The 19,016-nt window shown below is 41.0% G+C and overlaps 1 protein-coding gene across 2 annotated transcripts in view; it reads left to right on the forward strand.

Moving 5' to 3' along the window:
- The window catches only part of efna5b (ephrin-A5b), a 104,707-nt gene extending 86,150 nt beyond the window's left edge, over positions 1-18,557 (forward strand). The window contains exons 3-5 of one of the 2 annotated variants that reach the window (XM_034691117.1): positions 12,080-12,145; positions 12,522-12,602; positions 14,080-18,557. In XM_034691117.1, coding sequence (XP_034547008.1) covers positions 12,080-12,145; positions 12,522-12,602; positions 14,080-14,207 — 275 coding nt within the window. In that variant the 3' untranslated portion in view covers positions 14,208-18,557. The remainder of the gene's footprint in view (positions 1-12,079; positions 12,146-12,521; positions 12,603-14,079) is intronic. The other variant, XM_034691118.1, reaches the window with a different exon arrangement.
- Positions 18,558-19,016: the final 459 nt, after the last annotated feature.

The raw sequence follows: 19,016 nt of genomic DNA on the forward strand, positions 1-19,016 counted from the left end.
CATTAGAAGTTGTCCCACATGTAACAATACACTGATACACTCCAGGGGCCAAACAGTGGTAGCTGTCAATGCTGAACACTGGAATGAGGCCATGTAATGTTGATGATGGCTCCTACTTGCAACTGTCACAAGAGTGAGGCTCATAGAAATAAAGATATCACTTTTAAATGAATAAGAATAAGAAAAAAAGACGATTATAGTTTAATAGTCTTTAGAGGCTAGAAGGTGGTGGTGTCAAAAGATCTTGTCTGCTCAGGTGCATAACCTGATTTTGTTCATGGTTTTCCACAGGATCATTAAAGTTCATCTTATCATCTCCTATCATGCATAGCAATGTTTGAGTACCCAAGGCCAAATGTCTAAATCCCCCAAAGTAATTAGGAGACAACTTCCATTATAAATATTGAGTAACTTATTAACTTTTATTGACGTGAGGTCTGCAAAAAGTCACACTAATTGCCCAGAACTAGCTTCCACGTAGTGATGACATTTCCACTGTATATGTTATGAAGATATCTGCAGTACAGCACAGGGTCAGTGGTCAGACTTTGCCCTTGTAGCCCATTTGCCTACAATGTGTGAGTGTGTAGTGTAGTGTGGCTAACAGAGAAAGTCTTATGCATCATTACCTCCTGAAGCTGGCCATACTGCACACCTGCACACAAATGTCAGTGTGCCCGAGCTGGAGGTCACATCCCTTGAGCACATAAGGTCGAGGGTAGCTATAGCCAAGTGTGAATGTGCCCATGTGCTTAAGACATAACAGTATATCATGTCAGGGGTTTCATGTAACGCATGTTATATTCAGTTTTAAAGCAGTTCAGTCTTAATGAAGATTCACAATCAATATCTCCCTGATTTCACTCAATAATTCATAATGAGTAACATATTCAATACAGAACAGAAGGAACCATATATATATAATGCTCATAAACACAATATAAACCATATATATATAATGCTCATAAACACAGTATCAGAGTATTAATCTTTTCCTCATCGCTAATAACTTTCTGTAGGGAAATGACCGGAGGATGAAAAATCCACCCTTGGTGATGTGATTGATTAGCTTTCTTGTTTGTAGATGAAAATTAAGCTGTCAAATCATTTTCCTGCAGAGAAAATAGCCGTTAATGGTGTTTTCGCCCTGCGAGTTCGATGCGGGTCGAGGGTTGATTTGTTGTATCTCTGATAAAATTAGAGAGAGGAGACAGGGTTCTGCTGTCATCTGCTTCAACAACAGAAACAGCTTAATCAACGCTAGCAGGACGGAGGGAATTTACTCAAATGGAGGTCATAATTCTTCATTTCGTTTAGTGTCAGCCTCTCCGCTCTCACTCCCTCTCTCTCTCTCTCTTTCCGAGGCAGGTAATTTGAAGGCAATATGAAAGCTGGAGTCAGTCAAGAGCCTTATCCCCCTGGAGATAACACTCAGCTGTGTTTTCTCCACCGGTCAACACAAGAAAGAGAGATATACAAACAGAGGATTACATAAAGATGTCAAATTATTTGGTGGAGACGCAGAGAGTAATCTAATAGCCACATATGAAAGAAATGCAGTAAAAACGCAGTATTAGCAGTTACTGAATTACAGCTCAGGCGTGTGCGGCTGTGAGTCATTCGGCAGGGATAAGCATAAAGTCGGATCACTTCTGAGGTCAGAGTTCACACAGAGCATTCATGGTTTAAGTGAAACTCATCTCGCAGAATGCTGATGCGAGCACGTTTTCCTAATATGGACACAATTCCTCGATCTCGTATTCGAGTGATTCTAATCTGAAAAGGGCAGAAATCCAATATCGGTGGCAGCTCGCAAGAGATGAGTGAGTGAGTGAGTCGAGTCATGTGGTATTTAGGGGTGTAAGATGTGTGGCAAATAGGAAAGCACTCGGTGTGATCAGGCGCTGCAGATTGTCGGCTGGAAGGATGTCATTTTCTTGCCATTCAATTGTAAGACTGGTGCTGAGTCTTCTGGAGAAAACAATCAATAACACCCATGTATCTCAGATGTGAAAGGGGGTTCTGTGTTTAACGCTAACAGAGAAAAGGATATTACAGTAACACAGTGAACCAGAGAAAGTCTGTGGTTAACATCAAATGAGCACTGGCTTAATGGTCATCAGAACCCAGAGGCCGGGCGTTTAACTGCTGGGTTTGGCTTTAACCGTTCTACAGATGCCCATAGGCCAACATGCGAATTTCAACACGAGACTCATCATAACTTGCCAGCTAACATGAGAAAAAAACTTTCGATATCTATAAGACTTTTTCACAAGACCTCATAAGATCTGATTCAACTTTACTAGACAGCAACATGCACTTAAATGTGAACATGAACCATAGCGGCCTTTAGATTGATCATAAATCATATGACACACCATGTTCCTTTGAGAAGAGAAGGGAGCTTGCAGAGCAGGCAGCAGCAGGAAAATGGCATTAATGGACATATGAAATAGAGGCAGGGAATGGTGTGTGCAGTCTGTGTTTTGTTAGACCTTTGGGAGGTTGGCTAATAATGATAAAGCCCCGGTGCTGTTCCATTTGTGGTACGAGGAAGGAACCTGCGCACATGCACACCATGATAACTCAGGCCTTTCATTTATTCACATGAAAAATCCACCCTGTCATCAGCATTCAGAAATGATCCGACAACATGGAGTAATGTGACGGGAAACTGGATACACATGCACTCGTGTACAATGTGCATACATATGCATGAACAGACGGACTGAAAAACCACAAGGATGCACGCTGTCTGGAATGCATTATTGTAATAATGATAGATGGATGGACATTCCACCACCTCAATCTCCCCTGGTTACCTCTTTGGTTCTTGTCTCTCCTCTTCATGTCTTCCCTCTCCTTAGATTTTGGCACAGAACAACATAACTAAGGTTTCCAACCCTTTAGCATGAGATACCTGTCAGCTGCACATTTTTGCACTCAACAATGCATGTTAGAGACACGCTGAACTTGAAATGCTGGTGACAAATGAAGGAAAATTCCACAAAAGGATAGCAGTTAAAAGTGAGGATGAATGAAGTATTGTCAAGCCTTAACAGACTCAATTTGTCATCCCAATTGAGCATGAATAAGAGAGCTTGGATAGACCTGTTCAACAGCACTCTCCAAACATTGAATAATTTAATGAGTGAATTTCATTTCTCTGATAGCCTTCATACAACTTGTACAAGTGAAGCAACAAACCATTCAAGCTTTTAAAACGGGTTGTGGTGGCCTTACAACTTGGACTGTTTTAGATTTTATGCATCTGTCTGCAACATGAGTAAAATCAGAGGACCCATGTGGAGAATAAGAAGGTGTATTAAAGAAAAGACCATTAATATGTCCATTAACAAAATACAACAAATTACAAATAAAAACACAAAACCACCATCTGGGAACACGTGGAAAATGCAAGTAAAGACTTGATGAACTGACAACACAGGCGAGGAAACACAGAGACTTACTCAGTAAATAGCAACAGGTGTGACAAAGACACAGGTGAAACTAATGGGAGTAATTAACCAGGAGGGAAGCACACACAGGCAGGAAGTAAAACTAAACAGGAGACACAAGGAACAAGTAATCCACGATCAAGAAAATAAATCAAGAAATGACTAAGAAACACAAAACTAGGAAAATACAAAACCAAACAAAACTAATGACACTTTCTGAAGGCTAGCCATTGCAAGGCCTTTTTTTCATATGCAAATTATCTTGGATACTTGGATGTATTTGGAAATCCAATTAAAGCTGGGGAAAGAAAGACAGAGCTATGGGATGCTAGGCTAGGTAGATAGTTCCAACACACTATTTAAATGGATTCCAGTTTGATGTAAACCACAAGAATTGGCATGACATGATTTGGTGGCCAACAGTTTCCATTTGTACTTGACTTGACCTCATGTCCAATTGGTTTTGAATTGTTGTAACAGCAGATTTACAGCTTTCCACGTCAGTGGCAGCCATATTGGCTGTTATACAGTCATTGTATTCAACCAGCTTCTCATTAGAAAAGTGTTTTGTTTGGCCCAACCTAGTCCAGGTCGAATGAAAACCTATTTAACAGACAAGACATGTCTGCCAGATCAAATAAAACATGAGCTTAAAGATTTTTCCCAGGCTAAATTTGAACATCAGACACATCAACAAATGGTAGCAAAACAGTCAGATAACTTTACAGGCCCTTGAGAAGATCCAATAACTTAAGAACAAACTGTTAAAGGTCTGACTCTGACGAGCTCACAGGAGTTTTAAGAGTCCCATTTCAGAAACAAGCTGAAACCAGCCCATTGGCCACACTTGGCTAATAATAGACCATGAGCTAGGTCATGGCACACTTGTTGACAGCCTGTAGACAGCAAAGCAGGAGAGAAAAGTTACTAATCAAGTTATGTGACTTTGACCACCAATAAATTAGTCATCACGTTTGTCTGGTGAAAAACATAAAGCTTGTAAAGAGCAGAGGGATTAGATTTAAAGTGGGGCATACAAGGGCTGTGACTCAGATGGTTCTCTGCGCCTGAAATGATTCATGAGTCTAACAGCCGTCTTTACCATCAAAGAGGTGGAGACATTTCATCCTTAGCCATCAAACCACTAACACATATATTATTGAGCCAGTGCATTAGTCATTATGTTTAATTGGCTATTGTTAAATTATTTGTTCATTTTCCTTCTTCCTCTATTGCATCACACACGAGTGTACACTCACATCCACACAGTTTATTCGGTGGGTGGATACTTGGGCCGAACCATCATATAATGATTCCATGGAATACACTTAGTGCAGTAATGAAACAGTATTATGAACAGTGATTTATTATTATGTGGTTGCTTTGAAAAGCTTAACCCCCCCCCCCCCCCCCTTAGATAATAAATCACCACATTTATTTTAATAGAAGAGTAAAGACATAATTGAGTTGATGAAATTGAAGGGTTTTTCAGACTTCAATTACTCACTTTTCATTTTTAAGAAGGCGAGTAAATTGTTGTACAATGATGAAGAGATCTTTCACAAAATCATGTTGCTTTTGTGCATCATGATTTTGATTTTCCTGTACTGCTGCATTGATACACATGCATGGGAGGGAGGATCTAGTGCTCTCTTCCCTTGTGTCACTTTGGCGGGAACAGTAGCACCGGGAATGACTTTGGTTCACTTTTACTTGAGGTTGAAAGATGCAAGGAAAGAGCAATAGGCCAGCTATCACCGGGGGCGGAGAGTTTATGTTCCCTCAGCTGCCTGAGACGAGTTCTCTTCCCCCACTGCTCCTCACCGCTTCGTCATTCCTTTTCTTTGTGTGTACGTTGTAGTAGCACCTGGTTAATGGGCTTCTGCGGTGGAGAGCCTCTTCCATCTTCTTTTTACACACAGATTGTGTGCAGGCCCACACACAAACAGATAGTTTTTATATGCCGGTGTGTAGTTTTGAATCTTTTTTATGACAGTTTTTGGCTCTTTTTAAGACTTCTATGTAAATAATTATGCTGCTTTGGGACTGTTTGAATATGAGAAGGACATTAGGCATGTACAATTGTATACTTCATATTAGTTTGTTCTGTTTGTGTGCTATTGTAGGCATTCAGAGATCATTTTAGAGTAGCTTTTTTTTTTACAGCGATCACAAAAATATTGAGACTTTCTTTCTCTGTTGAAAAAACTCACTCTAGCCTCTTTCATGTTTTTGTATGTGTTAGTTCAAAACAGGTTGACTGACTCATCACACACCCTAAAATCTAAGGACAACGGCAATGACTCAGCAGTGATTACTCTACACAGAATATGAAGAATTTATTCTGAATGCAAGCTGTCTAATTAGCTAGACGGAGACATAAGTAGAGGAGGGCACATTTGCTCTTGAAAGTACACCCCCTTGCATACAGTGTGTGTGTTTGTGTGTGTGTGTGATCACATCTGAGAGTGTCCTCACTCTCGGACACTGGCACTGTGTAAACTCAGACCCTTGGACTCCTGGACCTGCGCTGTGACTAGCTTTAAATAGGGAAAGCCACATGACTAATCTCCCTAAGTCAAAGACAAGGCCAACAGCTTTTCTTTTTTTTTTTTTTGTCTGGTGATCCGGCAGAATTAAAGCCCCAGGAATGCTCCATGCTGGACACAACATTACAGGGCATCTTGTTTAACCTACCATCCCAACAAATAAGCAGGGATCAAAGGATTAAAGCACCATTATTAAAGGCAGCTGGAGACCTGACTAGGGGCATGCTAACATGATGTTCTAACATGGCCAGATACTCACATAAAAGTCTATCCAAGGTTTGGCTTTTAAACATCAAATCTTTGCAGAAATAAAAAATGTGAAAGAAAAATACTGACCATTAGTTTGTTGAGATTTATGGACTTGTAGGCCTTGTAGTCTCAGTGAAAATGACTTAAAAACTTTTTTCTCCAAATACAGAACCTTCGACTGTAAAGCTATCTGTGCTATATTACTTGCAATCTGAAATCTTACATAATAAATGCATTTAATTTCCACAACCTGGGAATGGTTTGCTGGCCAAGAGAAGCCCTGGATGACGTTATTTAACTTTAAAAAGAAAACATAAATCTGGAAGCTGACTCATTACACCTCCTAAATGATAGATTAAAAATCAATATCCTACCATGATATCATCTGCTGGATGTAGCTGACGTAAACCACGTTTTAGGCTTCCTATCACCACAGAAACACGGTTTTATATCCACATGTCTGGAATGCGCCTTGACTTGTTCATTGAACGGCAAAGGAAATGTGTTTTCCAGATAACATTACAGTTGCAATAACGCTTGGCTCGGGCTGTGATTGAAACAATACTGCGCCTAAGCCGCACTGAGCCCACCTGTTTGTTCTTCCGTAATTGGATTCTGCTTCATTCCATTTGCCTTAATGCTGATGCATAATGCAGTGTACTGAGGGGACCGACCATTACCAGCCAGGGGACGAGGCTTGCAGGAGTAACCTGACCTCCTCTTCCTCCCCGTCCCTCCTCCCCCCTTCGTCTCTGAGACACCTTTTCAGGGCCCCTGTCCTTCAAAAGCAGCCACTTGCTCAGACTGGACAGATTGCTGGTTGAGGCTGTGGGCCCTGATGGGAACCAGAATAGCAGGTGTTGATGTTACGGCCTAAAAGAACAATAAGCTGGTCCTCGGCAGCATGTTAATCCAAAATAAACAGGGGCTGGTGTGGACGGTTTGGGCCCGGGTAAGGGGATTCTCTTCAAACACAAAGTAGGAAGAGCTGCTACCAAGAAAGGAATGTGGAGCCAATCTAATCTTTCCTTTGTAGTCAAGAATGCGCGGCAACACACCTCGGTCATCCACCGTATGTCAACACCATTGTGACTGGACTGTACTTTTCTAGTCTTCTGACCTATCAAAACAGTTTGCACATTCACTTTTCCCTGACAGAGGTGTCTATTCCAAGTACCGCTCACATCACTCAAATGCTGATTTCTTTACTTTTGGGAGCAATCAACATTTTGACATGTGGATGTCTTGAGCAGGGGATTGAACCATGATTCCACCAATTACAGGACTACCTCTGAGCCACAGCTGCCCCAATAGTTGTCTATGAGGAGTAGGATATGAACCCTCAAGGTTCTTCTCATCTTATGTGGAATCTTACCACAGAAGCTGAGCTGCCGTAGGCATCCTCTTGCTGCGGACATTCTGGACTCCAGCTGATACGGACGTGCTGGACTCCAACGGCACCATCTACTACTCGTCTCATCACTATCACCTCTCTCTCTTACTCCCCTCTTTCAAGACCCAACTCGGTCGAGGCATGATGGCTGTCTAACATGAGTCTAGTTCTCCCTGAGGTTTCTGCCTGTAAAAAGGAAGTTTTTCCTCACCACTGTAACTATCTAAATACTGCAAGGTGCAATGCTCATGATGGATTAAGGTGGGGTCAGACTGAGTCTTATACTGTCTTGATGTTGGGTGTCTGTTCATAATTTGACATAGAGTGGCCTAGGCCTCCTATGTTTGTAAAAGTGTCTTGAGATAACGTTTGTTGTGATTTGGCGCTAAACAAATAATGATTGATTGATTGATTGATTGATTGATTGATTGATTGATTGATTGATTGATTGATTGATTGATTGATTGATTGATTGATTGATTGATTGAGAAGGCAAGTTGTTTTCTCTTCTTGTGGCAGCCTCAACAATGCTTGCAGGTTGCGCTGCCTAAAGACTGGCATACACTGCGGTTGTCTAATTATCATGGTGTAATGTCAGCTTTCATTGTGCAAGTCAGTCATTTACAATATACAACCAAAACTCACAAAATAGAAAGAGTAGAATTGATGGTAGAGTTGTTGTATTGGATTGCATTAGGTTGCACAAGTTGTCATGATGTTATGGCTGATTGTTGTATTTATGTGTATTTCAGTAGTCCCCATCAAGGGGCATAACACTGGTGTCTTTAGATGCTGTTTACCATTTTGCAAAAACGCATTCAGGAAAAAGAGCCCTAAAGTTTTTGAATCAGCTCCTGGCCCTCTTTCCAATTAGTAGGAACATGCTATCAGCCTGCAAAATTTACCATTTAACCAGTTGTGAGAAGCGAACCAAGCTTTTAACAGCCCCCCTTAACACTGCAAGGCAAATGATGCTGGATGAAAGTAAGATTCAGCCTAACTTCAAAATGGTCAAAAGGGGTCCAAAATCTGGTCAGTTTATGCTATATTTTGCGTAGTGTATGCTCTGTCTTAGTCATATTAAAATGATAAACAGTGAAGTGAATATAACTAATTGGCCATCCCTGTGCAAATCAAAGTTAACATGGGGTTTATTATTTTCCTTTATTTGACTTTGAAAGAAGTTCTTTGAATGTTGCTGCACAGAAAACAAAGACGCAAAGGCATTAACTCCACTCATAAAATTATTCAAAGCTACTTTGATCACAACAATCATGAAACTGTCTGCTCTTGCTCCTTTCAGTGTTGTGTAGGAGGCTTATAATATGCTTGATCTGAATCTAAAAACATCACAACAGCTTCACTTATTGTCATCATGACAGAGACTCCCACATGCCTGTTGCTGCTTTCATCAGGGCCATACTTCACTCATGATCAGCTGCTTTTGCCAAGTGGCTGGTGTCGATGGCTGTGACTCAGCTCGCTGTGACAACAATGATGAACATAAGACATCTGGAGACGATGTGTACATGCACACACACAAGAAAAAAGGAGCATGAAGTTGTGGGGAAAAAAAGAGGAGAGTAACGAGGAGAGTGATATAAATTGTGTGGGTACTGGCGTGTATATATGAGTGAGTGGGTGAGCAGCGGTGGTCAAGGTTCATTAGCGTGTCATCGGCTGCCTCCACAGAGAAATAATAAGGCTCCTCTCTCTCTTCCCTCTACTTTCATTCCCTCTCTGCATCTGCTGAATAAGAACTGAGCTGTGGAAAAAAAAGAGCTCGTGATCTCATGCCACCTCTCTTGCACGCTGACACATGACTAAGAAACAGATAGCGGCTGATGAAGCGACAACATTAAAATGGCAACAGCGGGGTTGAGAGGGGAGAGGCATAGAGAGGGAGCTTGATGAGCCGTAGAGACGGCTTGCAGAAATGAAAGTGATTGAAAGAGGGTGCAGTCTGCATTTGGTAAAAACTGGCGTCTATATCTCAGTAAATCAGGGGAAGAGTGTGTGTAGAATGCAGGAAAGGAATATATTTCCCTCTCTGATTCTTCTGTAGTTATTAATCAAAAATCATCTTAATGAAAACATCCCCCTGGTTTAAGAGACATCTCTATACTTTTACCACTGCCATCACATGAAACAGACTACAGATGTTGTTATTCTATTTTGCCTTCCTGATACCAACTCTGATACTAAGACTTGAGTAAGTCAGCTGATTTGGGGGTGGCAAACTGGCAATAGTAATGTATACACAAATACATGTATCATGAGCAAAAATCAATATTGGTATTGTTTGTAGCATTATCAGTACCAAAATCAATACTTGTTTCAGTAACATTATATTCAAGTTAAAGATGCTTAAACTTAGTTGTACCATTATCTGCACTATTCAGAATCAGTATCGGTGTTAGTATCATTGCCATTATCGGTATCGATATCATTATTAGTATCAGGACCACTGTCTGTACTATCATAGGTATCAATATCAGTGTATGGGTAACGGTATCTGTACTATTATGGGTATTCATTTTCTGAATAAGTATCAGTACTGCACGGTGGCGCAGTGGGTAGCCCTGTTGCCTCACTGCTAGAAGGTTCCTGGTTCGAATCCCTGGCCGGGCAGGTGCCTTTCTGTGTGGAGTTTGCATGTTCTCCCCGTGCATGCGTGGGTTCTCTAGTCCAAAAACATGCTCACCAGGTTGATTGATCACTCTAAACTGCCCGTAGGCGTGAGTGTGTGTCTGTCTCTCTGTTAGCCCTGTGATTGGCTGGCGACCTGTCAAGGGTGTACCCTGCCTTCCACACAAAGTCAGCTGGGATAGGCTCCAGCCCCCCCATGACCCCTACCGGGATAAGCGGTCAAGATAATGGATGGACATCAGTATTTGTATCAGTCCTATTATTTGCATTATTATCTGTACTATTGTCTGTATTGGTATCTGTACCATTTTAAGTATCAATATCAGTAGCTACCAGTATCTGTGCCATTATCTCCACTATATAACTATTTGTGTTACTACCATTATCGGTACCAGTTTTGGTATCGGTACCGATACAGGTATTGATATTGGTCTAACTATCTGTTCCATTTTCAGTATTAATAACAGTATCAGAACAAATAATTGTAATGATGGTTATTTAAGAGAACATAAAGCATTGTTTCCAGAAAATCTCTGTCCTCTGCGATTGTGTATGTGCACACACACTTTGGTAAATGTGCTGTAAATATGACGACGGCCAGTCAGTTGAGCTTTGATGAATGGATAGGGCTTCGCTGACAGACGAGAGGAGAGGGTGACACAGCTGGGAGAGAGGGAAGGGGAGAGGAGGGGTTAGGTAAAGGTTCACTAGAGAGGAGTTGACAGATCCCAAATGGTAGCCTTTAGAAATGCTTGGCTTCATTGCATCAGCTGTGGAATGATCCACAGAGGACATGAAATGATGCCCATAAGACAGCACACAATATGGTCTCTGGAGCTGCTGAAAGGGATGGTAGAAATTAAACTTATTCAGAGTAAATAGCGTTAATATATCACAACGATGGGAAAATTCAGCAATATTCACCATATAATGCGAGGTCCTGACACCACAAAAGATATATTATTTAACTACTGTACATTCTGCTGCCATGATGGATGCTCGCAGTACAGACCCAGCGTGCTCCAACTGACATGTGTTTGACCCCTATCCAGGAGACAGCACCTGGTGCCTCGCCACAACACCATTAGTGGTCAACCACACACACACATACGCAGACACACACACACTTGAAAACACACACGCACGCACGTACTTGCTGTCCACATGAGATATTTTTAGTAGATGTGATACAACCGCTATGGTAGCTAACGCTCAGAGATTCACACCCCATGGGCTTGACAGGAAAGGATCCATTTCCTGACAGCAACCACAAACCATCCACACATGCAGCATACACATACACACATCCTTGCTGCGTGAACTTTGTGTCCCTCAAAAAGCGTTGAAGTCGTGAGACAGGAAAGTACATAAAAAACATCCAAATGATACCAATTTCCTGATCCTCACTAAGCTGCTGCCAAATGTAGAATCTAAAATGATAAAATTAAACTATGAGCAAAGCATTCCACTTTCCCTAGAGAGGTTTCCACAGCACATCTGTAAATACTTTCCGGCCATAATTTCACAAGAACCATGACTAAACCTCCAAAATCCATTTAAGAGTCAAGATTAAACATCTTAATGTTGTTTTTCTGAATAAACTCCTCTGTCGTAGCCATTGTCTGCAGGGAATTAAGTATATTCATTCCTAAAAAATCTTTTAAAACTGACCTTAGTATGAAAGAAAAATATTTTGAAAAACATTTGCATACTGTTTAGTCCTCTTATGATCCATGTGGTATTATATTAACACCCTCCTTACCTTTTGTTATTATTTTCAGCCTCCACCATCGCTGAGAACGGGAGGAGAACATGCCTGAAGCTCAAAGTTTTCGTCCGACCATCAAGTAAGTGTTTGCATGCAACACAAGGCTTTAGTAATAGAGCTTATTGAAGTACACATTTTGATTGAAAATCAAAACAGTTTACGTCTACTTCTCTTCCTCCTCAATTACCTTTGTGCTCACTGTCCAACATTCCCCTTTTATGTATCACAAAAAAACTGCTGTTACTTGCTGAGAAAATGTTGAATGGAAAACCTGATACAATGATGGATGATCACATCGAATGAAACAAGGGGCACTGCATACCTCATCTGAATGTTGCCATGAACTTTGTTGCTTGGGTGTTTAATGTCAGGGCTGAGAGGGGGGCTTCAAATGTCACTAACCTATTTGGCAGAAACCTCTAATGATCTCTCATTCTCCCTATTCTCTGTTATAGACAGCTGTGTGAAAACTATAGGCGTACATGACCGCGTTTTTGATGTAAACGACAAAGTAGAAAATACATTAGAACCACGAGGTTAGTATGGCTTCCTGCTTTTTTGATTCTCTTCAGTATGACCTCATACGTGTGTTCATGTGTGTCCTCTGCTGTGATTCTTTATTGGGATGCTGTTTGTCTGTCTGTCTACATTTCTGCTCTGGATGACTTAAGTTGTGTCATGCTACATGTTATACTGATGGACTATGTTATATATTTATGTATATATATGTGTATACACTGTGTATGCAGTGTATATAAATAATAACATATATATCATATGCGTTTACTGTAAATGTGATGTTCTTTTAGATGTGCACATTTCACTTTGTTATTTCAACGTTTTACTAATTCAACACTACATGTTTCCTCTTATCACATACAATTAGCTTTCCTAAATAAATCAAAATCAATACATATAAACCAGTAAATACAATAATTTAAATAGCATGTATACATGTTCTCATGAAAAATAGATTTAACAAAATGTAATGTTCTGTTTAGGTCCTCGCTGAGCTGCAGCCTGGCTCTGCAGTGCAGCATTGATTAGTCTCTGTGCTGCGAATGCACAGCATTTTTATGTCTTCATACATGTGTCTCAGCCAGTCACTGAAGTGAAACACTCCTCCACAACATCACCCACATGCTGCCGTCTCACTCCCAGCACCAGCTCACCACATGGACTGAAACAATAAGAAAAAAAGCCCCACTGGGGATATATACATAACAAACTGTCAAATAGAAGACAGAGGAGGTATTACATTTAATAACATTATGTGATGAAATAGGTTTTATGGATGAAAATTAATTGAACTTGAGATTATAACAATCTGAAATCTGAGAAATTACTTCAGCTCATCATAAACTGCACACATACAAAAGGCATGATCATTGTCTTTTGTTTCACAACTGCCTGATTTTCTATGTTTCCATTTTGCCGTCTCGCTCTCCAGCCTGCAGTTTTCACGGCTGCCTCTCACCTTGCATGCCTCTTTTAGCACATTCCCCTATTACGCTCTCCAAAGGAGGGAAATTAAAACAGTCATCCGTCATCTACTTTTACCATGTTTCTCGACTCACACACAAACACACACACACACACACACACACACACACACAACGATATAGTTATGTAACTGTCCAGTCCTCTGTTTCTGTCTATCTGTCCTTTGCTGTGCATGGGTCAGCTTTTTTCCCATGGTGCAGCCGGCACATGGCTGCTCACAGATACTGATGCCACTGAAAGCGAGACCAAAGAGCCTCTTCATCTGGGAGTTGAATTAAAAACTGTGGTTCAAAGCATAAAATAGCAACTGAAGTTCATATGGCAACTCAGACTTCACTCTTGCAACTATTCACTGTTAGAGAACTTTAACAATCACGAGCCGGAGCATGTCAAAATTGCACCCATGTCTCCACATTAAACACATAAAGCTGTATGTGATGCATGGTTGCAAGAGGAGTACTTAATGCCACAAATAGCAATTCAACTTTGTTTCTTTTTCTCCTCCATCAGACGATACCAGCCACGAACCGGCTGAGCCTTCCCGGAGTGACGAAACAAACGCTGCACCACACCAGCAGAAAACAAGTCCGCTTCTGGTTTTGTTGCTGGTCTGCCTACCAGCACTCTTCACTTTATAGCGCCTCCCTCTGTCCTGGAGGGCATTTACACCTAGCGTGGCCTGAATCTGCCCGAGGCTGGCTGCAGGGAAGGGGCGGGATTTGGCTGGAGCGTGTTTTTTTCGCTTGATTGGGCATCAGAGCAGGCTTCTCAAGGAACCCTCTATTTTTTCCAGAAATCTATTTAAGTGGTCTTTCTCCGTCTGTGAGTGAAACAAGCTGATGTTGGAAGTGGGAGAGACAGTTCCGCCTCTTAAACCTTCAACTAAGATGCCAAATCCCCCTTTTTTGACACTTAGTGATTCTTGATTTCCCGTGATTTTTTTTTTAGTTTGTGACATCCCTTTACATCATGTTTATGTCATTGCAGCACTGATGTTTACCCACATGCATATACACACATATACAGCACATGCACACATGCTTACAGAGATAAATACATTAACTGTCACTAGCAGTAGGGTTTTTTTATGAAATTGTAGACAGTAGCAGCATTACACAGTAGAACAGAAACTAAAGATTCTAGGAGTTAGAAAAGTGTGTACATACATAAGTAAATAGACCCGAGACCTCTCAAGAAGCCTTTGAAAAACATCTTTTTATTGAGATCTGCTGAGTCATACGAGTCTGAGTTTTGAGCTGTAAAAAAACTGAAAGATGAAAACGTAGGAAGAGAAGAGAAATGGTTATAGCAGCACTAAAAACATACATGGCAGGCACCTTAGCTCCTTGATCTTCAGCCTCTCCTGGTTTCAAAATGAAGCCCAAGTTGAGCTTGTTACATCTTAAGTGAGGGAGTGTAACATCCATGGAACCGCAAGGCAACATTTTCTCGTCCTTGTCTATGTAGAGCGTGCCTGTCTGCTCAATAAAACAACCCCCAAAGCATTTTATTCACTCTGACTCACAAAACAGCTAAATTGAAACTTTCTCTCCAGACACTTTGTGGACTGCTATTAAGTTTCCAAGATCGATAGCTTCTGAAAGTTGATCACACAATTTCACGGCATCTGTCACGGTCATTTTATGCCATGTTTACTGAGCTAGGCAGAAATCCTTCTCTGTGTTGTTCTAAATATAAAACACTCTTACATTTGCATCCAAGGCTTTTTTTTTTCTTCTAATACAGGCTGTTAAAGTGATATTTAAAAAACAATTTAAAGCTACATTTCTTTGTCTCTAAATCATTAAGCTATTTTACTTCCCTAATAGTGTCTCTAAATACTGTCTTTCACATGGCTGACACCTTAATCTCTATATTTTTGTATTGATGGAAATCTACAAAAACAGACATCATGTTTAAACAGATTCTTCAATTCAAAGTGCCAAACCTTTTCCTGCTCGTTCCTTATTTAAACACATCCACAGCTTTGGGTAACGCTCATTAAACATTAGTTAGCTGGTTTTTACATTCATTTTATTGCTTAGTGAGTAAGTGCAGCGTTTACAGCACTGATGTAAGGCTCCAATTAGTTTAAAACACATAGTGTTAAAAAATAAACTCTGGCAATGCTCAGCTCTACTTAGTCAAGCTAGGTTAATGTTAGCACTTACATTCAAATGAATTCATTGTGTTATAATGATATTCAGCTCCCACAGATGCACATGGCGAGTTAGCATAATGAAACCTACTGTCTTTTTTTTCCAGGCAAAAGGGAGCCGTTTCTTAGTTTTTCAAAGACGTGCAGACAGATAGAGAAATTAACTCTGACTTCTTTTCAGAGACGGGGTTTTGTATACGAGTTTGGAAGCCAATTGGTTTGGAAAGACAGAAAGAGAGAGAGAGAAAAAGAGGAGCACAGGAGCAATTGCGTGTCCACCTTGAGCTCCTAGTGTTACTGGTTTAAGTGACTCTTTAATGAGGTTCAAAATGACAGGCATGTGGACCCCATGTTGTGGCAAGGGGAGTTATTTCTGGTATTAAAAATAGATGGTGGAAGGCTTGGGGGGTCTCGGGAGGGGGGGTGTCGATTTCAACAGTGGGGGGTTTTAAAGCACCAATGACCTTGCAGTTTGAGAGAATCGGTGAGTGAAGGAGACGGAGAGAATTAAAGGGAGAGACGCACACACGGAGGCAGATAGAAAAGACACAGGAGGTAGCCGAAGGTTGAGTGACTTGAGTGCCTAACAAAACAAAACAAAACAAAAATGATCCACGCAACACTACTGGAAACAACACCTGGTTCAATGATAAACCCCATTGTTCAGTGTCATTGTGTCTCTAAAGGCATGCACTGTTTTATTTTTGCTATTTTTCATTATGTGGCTGCCTTTTTTGTTTTCAACTTTACTCCCCCACCCACCCCCCAGAAAGACTGCCTTTGCCTTTTGCAATTCGTTTGTTATTTAGCGCTACAGAAACAATGCTATTACAGCCGTATAGCAGCTCAGCTATGGGGGGTAATAGTAGACGAGAGCATTTAATGAGGTACTAATTTTCAGGAGAGCACCACAGGGAGCGAGCACCGCCTAACATCCAGACGGACGCTTGTCGGCAGATTAACACTCGACTTTTATCCAAAAACCAGCTTCACTTGTACTCTCTTATAATTACCAATACTACTATTTGTCATTATTGCTATTATTACCATGGTTTATTCTGTACACACCTTAACCTGGGAAATGAGGATCAACTTATAAACTGGATACTGTGTATCCTGAGGTAGTCAACCACAAAACATGTAGTGTTAGGTTAGTATCTGTTTTGTACCTTTCTGGAGGACAAAAGAAAAAACTGAGATACATCATTGTTAAAACTGTATAATTATTATTACTGTTATGATGATGATGATTATGACTATTATTATTAGGAAAACTTCTTGATGTAAATAGTGTTTGATATTAAAGTATTAATTTGGTTCTTATGTCTTTTCTAAAAAATGAACGGTATTATCTCTGGGTTTTGCGGAGTGTGTACTGTCCTCAAACAACGCATTGTGTGCTTTGACCCTCAATGCCTAATGAAACTTTGAGCTAATATGAAGGGGGAGCTGTACACTAGAGTACAGAAGGCTGGACATTAGCCAAACGAGTGGCTCATCTGTTACATGTTTCCAACCAGTCACCACCCGTCACCATATCTCCACAGAAGGATCCTGCCTTGGAAAGAAACTCTTAAAGGGACTTGACAGACGGCTTCTTTGTACTTCTTAGCCTTCAGTGTTTGAAAGCATGTTGGTCAGCTCTAAGATCTGCCACAAGTGGACTGTTTGCTTTTTAATGGAAGGATCTCGCCGGTTTCATTATGTGGCATGCGCATGAACTTGATGACATGTAAAAAAAAAAAAAAAAAAATCTCAAAAAAAGTTTTAAAGTTTTAAAAAGAAAGTTTTCTTTTTGCTCTTATTTTCCTTTTCTTTGAAGAAGTGTTAGATTTTCCTGATCACTTTCATGTTGTGTGTTTTTGCATCCCCCATTTGAGTGATGTCATAAAGCTGTGTAGTGACAGATGACAAATGTACATAACACAAACCATTGTTGTGAAGTTACAGTAGGGGGTTGGCCATTTTGTAGTTCAAAAGCAACTTTTTTTTCCCTCTAAGAATGCCTCTTTCTATACCCATCTACTGAATTCATCCCATGTAGTCGCAGTTTGTCTTTTCTGACTGTTCATCCTCTTCCTGCTCTCTAGAGAGGAGGCGTTTGGGAGTGTATACATCAGTATGTGGGCATTTTTTCAGCGTGTAAAAATGTGTGAGACCTCTTATTTTCTGTGTGTGTGTGTGTGTACGTGTGTGTGTGTCTCATTTGCTGTTGCCGCAGTGAATGGGAAGCGGCAACCCTCTTTGGCAACGAAGAGTGTTTCCCATGCCTTAGCCCTTCAGCCTCTGCCCCGGCAGCCCCGTCTGTGTACAAGACGCTCCCTGCCATTGTGCTTTACACGGAGCGGCTGCTGGCGTCGAAGAGACTACAACAGGGGCCCTTCACTTTCTCTCCCTTTTTAACAACCCTGAATCACTCGTCCCTGCGGTGGATGCTGGTCCCGGGCACAGTTCAGGGATTAGTGCAACCCCCCTGCACCAAATCCTGAACTGGATTGTTAGCGGGGTAAAGCCTGCCATCGATCCAGGTTCTAAAAGCCTCTCTTCTTCGTCAGCTCCCCCTCGTGCTGATGAGCCACTTGTTCATTTTGTGCACCTGTCCTGTCCCATTCTACTTGTGCTTGTGTAATCTCCACCACTCCAACTGTTGTCCTTCCTCCCTAGACCTTTGAAACCCCGCTCCCACTTTGCCATCGGTGGGGAATCTTTCCAACCTGCTCTTTTACAGTATATAAACAACAAAAATTTGACAAAAAACTATCTGTATTTGTATATACACGTGTCTGAGCAACTATGAGTAATACAATAAAACGGAAATACATTGCTTTGATCATTGGGCTATTCATTCTGCATTCTTTGACACATTTTGAAGTGAGGTTGTTCTGATACCAATACCAGTATTAGTGTCAGAAAAACGTTACTGGTACCAGCTATGACTTACCAGTAAAGGTACCGTGATTTCATCTTTTGGTCAGTATACAAATTGGGTGTGTCTCTTACGCTGACGATGTGCACTTGTTTCTTCCTAAGAAGTTTCTGATACAGATACTGGTTGTGGTACTGATACTGAAATCAATAATGACCTGATCAGGGTACCAGAATTGGTAAATCAGTGTCTGTATTGGCCCATTATACATCCTACAATGTGTTATCGGCAAGCAGTGTTGTAATTCTGAAATCCAACAGACTTGCAGTTGAGTACTTACAACTCTGTGGAAAGCTGTGAGTGAGTCCAAGTCAAACATATAGTCAGCCAGTGAAAAAAAAAGAGGCCAGCCATACCCAACCC

This window comes from Notolabrus celidotus, chromosome 9 (genome assembly GCF_009762535.1).
Source record: "Notolabrus celidotus isolate fNotCel1 chromosome 9, fNotCel1.pri, whole genome shotgun sequence".
Classification (NCBI taxonomy): domain Eukaryota; kingdom Metazoa; phylum Chordata; class Actinopteri; order Labriformes; family Labridae; genus Notolabrus; species Notolabrus celidotus.